Here is a 12393-nt window from a genome sequence, read left to right on the forward strand (position 1 = left end):
CAAAAAATGACTCAGGGGGGGCCCTTTAACATGGAAGACATAGCTTGGGTACCCTACCATACATGTTACATCAATTAATTGAAACCAAATTCCATCGAATACAATGAGTAGGAAGGCTTGGTACATGATGACATTGATGGTCACTCAAAATTGTCATAATTTTAATTATTATTGATAACACTGTTTAATACAACTTTAAATATTAGAAAGGCCTCCTAAATGCTTGAAATATGAATTACCTGCACTGTTGAAAGAACTTTTTCTTCTGACATCAGCCCAGGGCACTCGGGAGGACTAGAGGTATTGAGCGAGATAACCAAAACTGTGTCATAGTCTAATGGCGGCGGCATTACATCCCCTTCATCTATGCTGCTCTGGCCTGGTAGATGGCTGGAACTGCTAACTGTGGACTCTTGCAATGATCCAAGAGAATCAGAGTCACCACTTCCCTCACTCTGACTCTTGTTAGCCTTGACCCTGCAACAGCATCCAGAGTATGAGCATGTACAATAGAGCTAAATATATGTACCTCAAAGACCAACCAAACCACCAGCTTAGCTGGCTAGTTGGTAGACAAGACCGACATATTCTACAGATAGTAAGTCACAATACCATGCCTGAAAACAAATCTCTCAACCCTCCACACATGAAATAAAAGAAAAGACTGGCATAAAAATTTTGGTCTATCCTGGACCCTTATGTCGTGTGTGGGGGTTGGGTTATACACCTTGCTTAATTGTTGTGGAATGCTTGTGTAAGCATTCCACTTACCACCCTAACTGCAGCCTAGTACCTTGCAGGCATCCTTTGATATAAGGAATAAATGTACGCAGTAAAATATTCTGTTTACCCACCCCTGTAATTTTATGATAAAATAATACAGGTCGGCGTTAATCCCCGACCGTCCACAAGTGGCTGGGCACCATTCCTTTTCCCCATCCCATCCCTAATCCTTATCCTGACCCCTTCCAGATGCTATATAGTCGTAATGGCTTGGCGCTTTCCTCCTGATAGTTCCCCTTCCCTTTCTGTGACAAGTATTTTTTCAGATGACTTTATTAATAAAAAGGAGAGAAGGAGGCCAGTGGCATGACTAATTCAAGCTGCCACTGAGGGACCAATTTCCTATAAAACAATTTTTCTAACGTAAAGAGAATATAAATGCTTTACATATCACACAGTGAGTGGGCAAAGAAGGGTGATTCACGCTGGACAAGAAAATGAGCAACACTCCCAGATTGCAAAAAGAGCTATCATCATAGAACCAAATCTATTAAATGTAATGTTACCTGTTACTTTTCACTCGTCCTAACAAATTTTTTTTAGCTGTGTTTGGGGTAGATAAGGCCGAAGTGGCTGGTGGAGCAGGTGAGAGATGTGACGGCTTGAGGCGGCCAATGGATGTTTCAAGATCCTTGCGCATTTCATCATCTTCTGGTAGTTCACTCAGTATCTAAAATATTGATAATGAAATCTTATAATGATCCTCCACCCCAATATAGGACATGACAAGTTGTGTTGTTACTATTATTTAATTTTAATATACAGTATACTGTAAATGTGAAATCATAATGAGTAATTCTCACTGTCAAATATACATTCTAAAAATGTATTATTAAGTCAAACAACATATTGTACTGTACTGAACTGTATAGCAAACAACCCATTCTCCATCACCCAAATGATTTCACAATTTTATTTTTTCAGACTGATACATTTCCTAATTTTCCTTACTAGAGGAACTACCAAAAGTTACTGAACACTTTTCACTCTTCATTATAGGGTTCTGGAAATGTTTTAATAATGAAATTATGTAATCCTAAAAAAATACAACAGTTACAATCCACTTGCACATGAACTATGGATAGTGTGCCAATGAATAGCAAGGACTCCCTATATTTTAACTGAAGCTTCCTATACACTTACAGTATACATGAAAGCAACAAGTGCATGTAGACGAGGCTCTGGAATGAGGCAAGACGAACGGACTAGAGTACTCAGTGGGCTGTTAAGGCAGGAGACTCCTGGGGGTGGCGCCTCAGACCCTCCGCTCTCTAGAATTCCATCCACGACGCCACATATTACCTGCCGATAACAACACTTCTGAATTATAATCGGTAATTTATCAAACGTAATACTACACAAAAACATATCCCCATGCATGTTTGTCAATGTTTTTAGAGTGCGTATTTTTGTGAGTGCTCCGTGCTCTCTCTGACTAAATGACAATAAACTAATCTGGCTGTTTAAAAACATTTTAGCCCTATGCCAATATTTGTATTCATTATATTACCTTAAACCTAAAGTATTCCTTATTTGCTTCACGTTTCCTCTTTTATGGCATACTTTGTTATAATTTCACCTTCTAGTTTGGATGTGAAACTTCATTTCCAATTTACATTATATTAAGTTGAAAAATGGAATATGGCTGACACCCAGTATTCAAAGAATAAACATACGTAATGCACATGACTGGGGAGCTATTAACTAGCTTCCTATAACTTTAAAATGACTTACACTACCATAGATACATTAAGCACAAGAGACAGAGAAAGAGGGGGGAGAGAAAGTACAAATAACTTTACCTCCTTCTCAAAGTGCGAGTAGAGATCAGAGAGTCTGTGATCAGGAGTTTCCCAGCGACTCATTGCCAACACTTGGAGGATCTGAGCTACCTGTGAGAATTTTTAAGAGCAAGTTGATTAACGAGGCATTAAGTAGATTCATTACAAATAAATACTGTAAGTTATAATGTATAATGCAACCCATCCTCTAAATTGACAGTACAGTTTAATACTAAGTGTAATAAGTACATTTACTTACTGTCATACATAGTACATAATTGCACTTATGGGGCGGTTACATTTACATCCCCATTTATTCTCCTCGTTTTCTGTTAAGACACTCAGAATTTTAGGATGAAGTTTTCAAATTCAATTCGCTATACACAAGTTTTAAATATTAGGAATTTCTTTTTGAGTTTTATTAAACAATAGAAATTTTATACAAAATTTGAAAATATCCTGAGTTACTTTACAATTTATTGATATATTTTAGTTTTGTTTTATTAGTCATTAGTTTTATAAAACTGTAATATCAATATAGCTATAGATTAAGTACTAATTGTAATTAAGAAGCAATAAAATGCTTATCTTCAAACATTAAGAAGGTTAGGTTAGGTCATGGTTTTCTATTCAGCTTTTCAGGTAAACTCAAATACCTGTATTCACAATATATTTGACAGTACGGTTTAATACTAAGTGAAAATAAGTACAATTCCTTACTGCTATGAATACTTTAGTAGTACATAATTGCACTTACTTGTGCTGTTACATTTACCTCCCCATTTTTGGAGGATGGGCTGCTGTAATGCACACTAATAAGTATTTTAGATGTTTAACTTCAATTTACAACCAATAACATGGTATAATAATCCATTTATATTATTGAGAATCTGAACCAAGATGCGAGACATCTCTGTAAGATGTTAAAAGTGATGCCAACATTTTTACCATGTTTGGAGCCAGTATAGGATACAAGCACAAAGAAAAAAATGTTTGAAATAAATACAATGAAAAATAGAAAAGTTATATCTGTCTTAATCAGCTGTATGATCATCTAAGTTGTGATGATTAAGTTGATCTCCCCACTGCAAACAATAATGCAAGAAAACCTGGTCTCGGAAAACATCGCGTTGGGCCAGACTATGCAAGTAAAATATTGTAAAAGCTTGGTAATCCAAATTTAAGGGCAGTAAGAATAAATTCGAGTTTGAGTTTTTGAATGCAACTCAAATAAATATTGGGGTTGAGATTTCTGGCTGACGAAAACCTAAGTTCAAATTTTTTTCCATTTTTTAACTTTCTAGGTAAAAATTCGACTAACTTTAATGTCCATAAATGTGAATGGGGGTGAGCCCCATATACAAATAATTCGAATTATTGAGCATAAATGGTACAATAGACCTATAGAGTCTATGGCTTCAACTCAAAATCAAGGCACCTGGGTTCAGTCCCCAGGCAGCACAAATGGATAAGCATGTTTCCATTCACCTGCTCCCTCTGCTCACCTAGCTGGAAATAAGTACCTAGGAGTCTGATAAATGTTGTGGGTTGCATCCTGGGGGGGGTCAGTAGTTGGCCTGGGGCGATCTCGATAAGCCTTAGTCCAGGCTCCCTGTCCCTGACAATGGATATTATATCAAAACCATCTGGCAGTTATCGACAAACACACTGCAACAGACTCCAGATTTCCTTACCCAGCTAATTCTGAAGGTTGGGAATAAGTTGTCTAAACATCTTTAAACTTATTCTCAGCATTTAAAAATGCATGAGAATATTAGCAGCTTACACCACCACTAAGGTCCAAAGTGTTCTGTTCAGTGGCAGAATGAGTTTGTCTCAGCTATTTCATGCAGTCAAAAATCTGAAATCAATGTCAAGATGATCATACTTTACCTGTATAAGATTAAACCTTGAGATGTGGGAGATTGGTGCATCACAGATTCCATGAGGTTCTGGTGTGACAAGAGCTGGGCAGAGGAAAAATGCAAACACCAGATCTACACAGATGGCGCTAACTTCTCTGGTGTCTGCTCGCTTTGCTGTTAATAGCACATCATAAAGAATTCTGACAAGCCAAGACAACTGAGGTGGAAAGCAATTCATTGCCTCCTTAATACTCTCCATGAACCTGGAAGAAATTTTATAATAATGAATAGCAAAGTTTTATGCAATCACATACTTGATTGCTAATTGCTAATCTATTACAAAATAATAAATGGCACACCTTCCATTAAACAAAAATATTTTTCTTTAGTTTGGAACTGTAGATCAAACATATAAAGCATAATTCCACTTTTAATCATTTAGTTATAAGGTTAGTTCAGTTTCATTTACAATAAAACCACATATCCATGAGTTGTTGTGGAAAAGGTTAAATGTACATAATGGGTTTAAGAACCAAAGTCCAAAATTTTTTACAATTCCAAACACCAACAAGTTACAGTACTTACGAGTAGTACTCATTCTAGGATGAGCTAGTTAAATAGTTTGGTAACATACATCAACAGTCTATTCACAGTTTAAAGTGCTAATACATCTAATAAAGTGCCTTAATTATTTATAAAACTTCACAAATCTCTACCAAAATGTACACTTGCTCACATAAGCAAGGTCATACTAAAATTACAAACCTTACCTGTCAGCAATTTTGACAAGCTTGGCAATAGTCCATGCTCGATACTTTGCCAAGGCAGCATTGTATTCTGGAGTTCCTTCTTTACCAAACCTTCTGAGACGTTCCTCGGCAGGAAAGCGAACAGCAGCTTTTGAAGGGTCTATATCAAGGAACAATTCATCTTCCATAAGTAGCTGTACTATTGGCTGGTGCAATGCAGCTGTCAAGAACACCTGCAACAATGTAAACATCAAACACACGTGAACATACAGTACTTTAAAAATAAAATAAAGTAATTTGTTGTTCAAGTATTCAGTAATCAATCAATGCATGTAAGACAGTGAATAAATTAGTTAACCTTGTTGGTTCTGATCCGAGACCAAATAAATAAAAATTATAACAATTATTAAGCTTGTGAAAAAATCTCCTTACTGAGAAAGCTATAATGCTGTTGCCAGAGGTACAGTATGTGATCCAAACATGCAATCACAGGTTCACTGCACAGTCAGCAGTTTTAAGACACTGATGCCAGCACGACTATGGCATCCCTGCTGGACCATTTAGGGGCCTTGGGAGTCATTGTAGACCGAGTCAATCCAGCCAGATTTGCCTTACTCCCAAACATATGTTCAAAAGCACAAAACTCTTGGAGCCCTACAGACATCACAAACTGCAACACTCACTGCTTCTTACCAAACATAAGCATAAGCCTGCCTTAATCCAGCCGCAACTAGGTGGCAGCATAAATTTGACTCTGACCACCTAAACAATCATTCTGAAGAAACACCTGACACAAGGCAATAGTCATTTACCTAGATAATAAGGTAAGCAAACATTCAATAAGTTAGTGAACACCAAACACAGCCCACAGGACTAAGATAGAGGAAGAAAAGCTTTATAAAGAAGAAATCCAAGTGAACTTATGATAGCACAGTTTGATCATATATCTCTGGGAATGGGATTATACTCATAGTTACACAATGTTTAATAGGTTCAATTTATCCAGTATCTTCTGGTTTGCAACTCCAATATGGTTATTATTACTGTCCTTTACAGGACTTTAACATTGTAATGCCTTGGTAAAATCACCAACATACAAAGTACTGTACTACATTGCTGTACACGCAAATGAATATTCACATGAATTAAAAATCATTAAATTTGTTTGTACCTTGGCTTGGGGAAGCGTGTCCACATAGGCTCGGTATATCTGGCTGAAAGCACAAGAGCCATGACGTAACAATCGACGTGGGGTCTCTGAAGTTGCCAGCTGTAACTCCATTAAGTGTCTGAGTAAGTAAAGAAAAAGCAATGAGTGTAATGAAACGCCTCTTTCTAGATAGCACCACGGTAGCTTTCCCGAGGGTATGGTACTGGCACACTAAGATATTGGGTATGCCAGACTCCTATGACTTCTGTCTGCTTACTGAGGACAAGAACCGTTTCAAAACATCTTGTCCCTCCATGAAATGGGGAGAGCACATTCAATTCAAAGATCACTCGCTACCGAGGTGAGCCACCCCCAAAATTAAAGTAAAAAAGCAATTCCCCTCTTTTCAAGAAATATTTGTCAACATGCAAATCACTAAACAAAATTCTGCATAATCTAACCAGGCACTTAATCATTTTACCTACAACCATCAAGTGGCACCCTGATTCACTCTAAAGTAAGCAACTCGCTCTCAACCCCAAGAGCAATAACAGATGGGTAAGAAGGGAAACACATATATTAATAATAGTTCAAGGATGCAACAGTTTGAAACTCAGAGTATGAATTCGAGGACAAGTTGCTGCATGGTAGGCCAACTTTCAAGCGATTCAGTTAAAACAGAAATCCAATGGGAAAACATTTTGCACACTTGAGGGGTGAGAATCCCCCTGCCCCCTTGAACCTAAAAGGAGGAATGACAGGACACAATATACTCGTATAGTCTGTGAGACATCACAGAAAGCTGCAAGCCAAGAAAACCAGATAAACTCTACAACATGGGAACTGCTCCAAACACACCATATAAAGCTTCAGGTGAAACTGCCAGTTGTGAGAGTGTACAAGTGCACATACTGTATATAGCTAACAAAACACTGAATCCTGATGACTATAGACTTGAAAGGCTTAAGAAGCCACAGAAATTAAAACATAGTAAAAGAAAGCATAATGTTCCTCTCGGCACAAATACTGGAAAGGGTACAGCCTTTTACCTCCCTCACAGAGCTATAACAAAAGAATCACCATATATTCACTATGAATATAAATGCAGCCTTGCATTAGTGATAAAGTATTGAAGCATTGCCTGGTACTGGTTCAAAAATCTCAGAGAAGATAACTGCTGCTGGTTTTTGGTCCTCAAAAGTGGTGAAAAGTTAACCACGAAACAAACACCATAGCAGACTGAGGTAGCAAGAGACATAAAATAACTATCACATAGAAAAATCCAAACAAGTCCAAAAGTTCAAAAGCTTAGCCAATTGTTTTCAAGAGGAACCAAGGAACCACCACCACTCAGAAGTGCACACAAGATGTCCACTTCACAGAGACCACCGTGAGATGGTGAAAATGTGATAGAGTAAGTACCTAATTAGGCTGTTCAGAATGTTTATCTGCAATTCTGGTAATGTCAAACATTTATTGGAGGAAGATTTATTGTGGTTTACATCCTTTAACCTTTAATGGGTGATTCACCTTGCTAATGGGTATATCTTTGATCCCTCGTGTGCCTGCCCAGCTCCATGGAACAAGCAAGATGATTTGAAAAGCTCCTCATCTTCAGTAAGTAGAGAGAAGTCATTGGAACCATGGAGACCCATTATTTCCATAGTGTGCCACTGTCAAGAACTCAAGAGAAACTACCAGGGGTCAACTTACAAAAGGTTAGGCAGAAGGTTATAAACATTAAACAGTAAAGATTAAAAATATGATATGTTTATTCACTATATTACTCAATACAGTACTATACAATATACAACACACAAAATAAGCACTGTCACACTTAAGCAGCACCCCAACACTTCAGAGGACAGGGAGAATTTTCACATACATTTCTTACATTACATTACATGTACTTGCTTCTAACAAGTCGCTTTCCCCCAGCCTCTTTCCTTTTCATATTTGTGTTATCAACACACAGTACCCACTTCCTCACAAAATACACCAAATATGCTCACCTTCCCAGCCTTCCTCTCCCTCTACTACCTACAAATTCACTTGAATACTTTCTCTGTTCACCAGATGACTATCCATCCATTTTTCAACACCTTACTAAGACCGTATCAATCTGGCTATTTTTTTTTTTTTTTGTAGTCCTCCGCTCTCCATGACATTTTCACTCTTTACTATAACTATTCACCTATCACCACACTTCTCAGATATTCCATTTAGCGCTCTTAACTCTTGAGTTCTCACGTTCACGCCACATCATATCGCAATTATACATACCACTACTTAATCTATTCTTATCTTGTATTTCCTTAGCATGTCTTTCATGGCTCCACCCACTTTCTTTCTATGGCTGATCCTACTCTGAATTTCGATAGCAGAAATATTTATTTTTAGCAAGCACACATGCCTAGTATTTAAACTGATTGTCAACTTCCAATATTTCATCATTCAAATTTATTTCACACACAAATTTTCTTCTTTCTGCAACATTTCCTTTACTTACACTCACTTATAAGTATCTTTTTTCACACTCCAATACAATATTCAACCAGTCTACATAGATCCCTCGCACACTGATAAAAGAACTGAATCCTATGCATACATGAAATTTATCTTATTGTACAGTACTTTAATTACTCGTAATTGGCCCACACACACTAGGTTTACACCTCTAGCATTGTTTATCTTGACCTCCCTCATGACCTCATCTAAATATACCAGGTATAAATTAAATAACTAGGGAGTCATCACACAACCCTGATGAACACCTACATTAATATCACACCAAACACTCATTACACCATCAACTCTTACATATGCACTGCTATCTACAAAACTGTCACAATTTAACAGCATCATTAACTCCATGCCACAACTCATCATTCTCCAAAGTCCTACTCAATTAACTATATAATGTATTTTTTCCCCAAGCTCAGAAATGCCATATACATTTCACAATCTTCCTCTCATGCCTTCTCCATAAATTGTCTCGATGCAAATATAAGGACTACACACCCTCTTCCACCACAGAACGCACCTTGTTTATCACTGATAAATTTATCAATAATTATTGGACTTCCAATCACTATACTGTAATACATTTTGACAACTACACAAATGTCTCAGTTCCTACACCTGCTTGATTTTCCTATATTTTTTTTTACAATCACTACTCTTCTCCAATTCTCTGGCACATCACCATGCCATGCCTTCTGGTAAATTTCCCACACTACTGCTCTAGTCTCCAACTATTTCTAATCTCCCCTTCACCATTTAAGTCTACCACATTTATCACTGACATTCCAATTTACCTATACATTAGTCTTCCTGAACTACTGCCATTTCTTTCTCTCCCCATTCAATTATTTTATATATTTATTTATTTATGTATACAAGAGTGCTTACATTCTTATACAACCACTAGCACTCATAGCGATTCAAGCAAGTCCTTAATCCTAATTTTTTACACACACACACACACACAATTCCAGGAAGCAGCCCATAGCAGCTGTCTTAACTCCTAGGTACCCATTTCCTGCTAGGTGAATAGGCCATCAGGGTGAAAGAAACTCGGCCCATTTGTTTCCGCCTCCGCCGGAAATCAAACTACGATCCCTTAGGACTATGAACCCCGAGCACTGTACACTCAGCCATCAGGTCCCATCAGGCCATCATTTTATTTATATATTTTATTTTATTTTATTTATATACAAGAAAATACATTGGGTTGTTAGAGTACATACACATTGTATATACATTGGTGGTTGTTACATTCTTGCAAAACCACTAACACACGTAGCATTTTGGGCAGTTGTTTTAATCATTTCTTCGTACAGTTTACCTCACGAACACCTACAAATTTACTATATTTCAGTTTATTTTACTAATGGAATCACCTCTTCCATAGATTTATCAGCTGTTATTCAATCTTGCACTTTTCTCATGCCACCAATCCAATCATGTTCACCTCTTATAATTTCCACCCATTAGAATTTCAAAGTATTCTCTCCAACTATTTCTAATCTCCTCTTCACCATTTAAGTCTACCATATTTATCATTGAAATTCCAATTTACCTATACATTAGTCTTCCTGAAACTCTTTCCAAGTTCATACCAAGACGTTGTCCAGTTTTCTTTATAATTTCTTGCTACATATATCCATGTCTTTTCTCTTTAATCTTTTCACATACTGTACCTTCACTATCATACTCCAGTTCTCCTCCTCCTCTTCTACCCTCTCCCTCCCACCTTCATATCAACAAAATCCACTTCTTTCTCTCATTATTTGCTCTTGCCACTTTCTACCTCCTCATACCACCAAGCATTTCCTCTCATTCTTCTACCAGTTTGTTTAACGCCACACACTTTCTTGTCATTTTAATTAAACTTTTCTCGTTTACATCCCACTTAACACTAAGATTGATTTGTTCATAGTCGCTCCAAGCTCACTATCAACTGTACATGGAACATCTAACTAGAGAGAGATACAGATGGTAATAAATGTTATTCTCAGTATTCTACAGTGACAACATACGTAATAGCATCTACAAAATTATTACTTCAGTAAGTTGAGGACGTAAGTTTCATCATCTGGGAGGACACAGTTGGCATAAATGGAAGAAAATACTGTCCTGGCAGTGACTTGCATTGCTTCCTGGCTTTGACTCTCTCCCATTGCCAGACATCTTGCGACAAGTCTTGGGTTTTCACGCAGGCTTGAAAGCAAATCACCGTAGAGAGATTCCTGTAAAATAATAATTGCCCAAGAGATTCTAGATATTAACACATAAAATAAACAAATTATGAAATCTTTAAATAGAAACATCTAAGTTGGCCTCACATACAAGACTTTTTTTTTTAAACAAGTCTGGGTTTTTCATCCTTAGACAGTGATTATCGGGAATTGTTGATTCACAAGGTAATGCAGTTATCATATAAAGATTTAAAAAAAATATTGTCTGGGTTTTACATGTATGATGCACATATGGATATAATAAGTATGTGGATGTAATGGAGTTTACTTTGACCCATGAAAAATTCTTACTACCATTTCATGGTACAAATGTGGTAATCATGAATGTTACTTTGGGAATGCAGTCATTATCATATGATGATTTAAACAATTAATGTCTGTGTTTTACATGTATGATACAAATATTGATAGAAAATCTCTGGATGTAAATGAAGAAAAACAAGTGATAAAACAATCAGTGAAACATTAGAGAATAAATCAGGAAGCATCACCAAAGTCGAACACTGGGCGTTGACTAGTGCGAGACGCAGACTTACAGAGCGCCTCTACCCACTAAAACGACGAATATTTCCTTATTTTCGTGTTTTTCTTATATTCTGAACACAAATTAATAGTTCTACATTGAAAAATTATTTTTTGGAATCTTTGAATTTTTTGTGCACAGGTGGGTATGACCTCCATAGCCACTGTCTAAGGGTTAAACTAAACACTTAGCCCAAGTGGGTAAGTAGGTAGCTACTATGCTAACCCTGTGGCTGCAACCCACTTGTCTGACCTTACTTGGTGTTATTATCTCCTCATGAATTGTAGACATCGGAACAGTTTCCATGTACACTTTCATTATGCTGTACAGACTGAACATATGAAACTGGTGGCCCATCTCCACATCATCCCAGGGCATCTGGACATCACCTAGGGCATCTGAATTATCCAGTCAGTGATGTCTCGAACAAGAAGAAACAACCCATTTAATTCTTAAGCTCACCAAAATTCAACACCTCAAATAGAAATGATGGAGTATATAATGCCCTGCACTGTAGCTGACCTTAACCAACAATACTTTTTTTCATATATATACAAGAGTTCTTACATTTTGTAAAGCCAATAGCACACATACCATTTCAGGCAGGTCATTAATCCTAATATTTCCCCGGAATACGACCCACCAAATCGGTTTAACAATCAGGTACCCGTTCACTGCTGAGTGAACAGAGGCTATAGTTTGGAATTGGCACCCAGTCAATCCTCCTCAGCCAGGATACAAACTCAGGCCAAAGCGCTCGCGAAGCACCGGGCGAGTGTTTT

At 37.2% G+C, this 12393-nt stretch overlaps 1 protein-coding gene across 4 annotated transcripts in view; it reads right to left on the reverse strand.

The window, feature by feature from the left end:
• The window catches only part of Gapvd1 (GTPase activating protein and VPS9 domains 1), a 43777-nt gene that overhangs the window by 28601 nt on the left and 2783 nt on the right, over positions 1-12393 (reverse strand). For all 4 annotated transcript variants that reach the window (XM_069331834.1, XM_045740041.2, XM_045740040.2 and 1 more), the window contains exons 4-11: positions 10895-11079; positions 6350-6467; positions 5200-5411; positions 4458-4692; positions 2586-2675; positions 1927-2085; positions 1290-1453; positions 240-477 (exon numbers count right to left, since the gene is read on the reverse strand). In XM_069331834.1, coding sequence (XP_069187935.1) covers positions 240-477; positions 1290-1453; positions 1927-2085; positions 2586-2675; positions 4458-4692; positions 5200-5411; positions 6350-6467; positions 10895-11079 — 1401 coding nt within the window. The remainder of the gene's footprint in view (positions 1-239; positions 478-1289; positions 1454-1926; positions 2086-2585; positions 2676-4457; positions 4693-5199; positions 5412-6349; positions 6468-10894; positions 11080-12393) is intronic.

Source organism: Procambarus clarkii, chromosome 26 (assembly GCF_040958095.1).
Source record: "Procambarus clarkii isolate CNS0578487 chromosome 26, FALCON_Pclarkii_2.0, whole genome shotgun sequence".
In the NCBI taxonomy this organism is placed as follows: domain Eukaryota; kingdom Metazoa; phylum Arthropoda; class Malacostraca; order Decapoda; family Cambaridae; genus Procambarus; species Procambarus clarkii.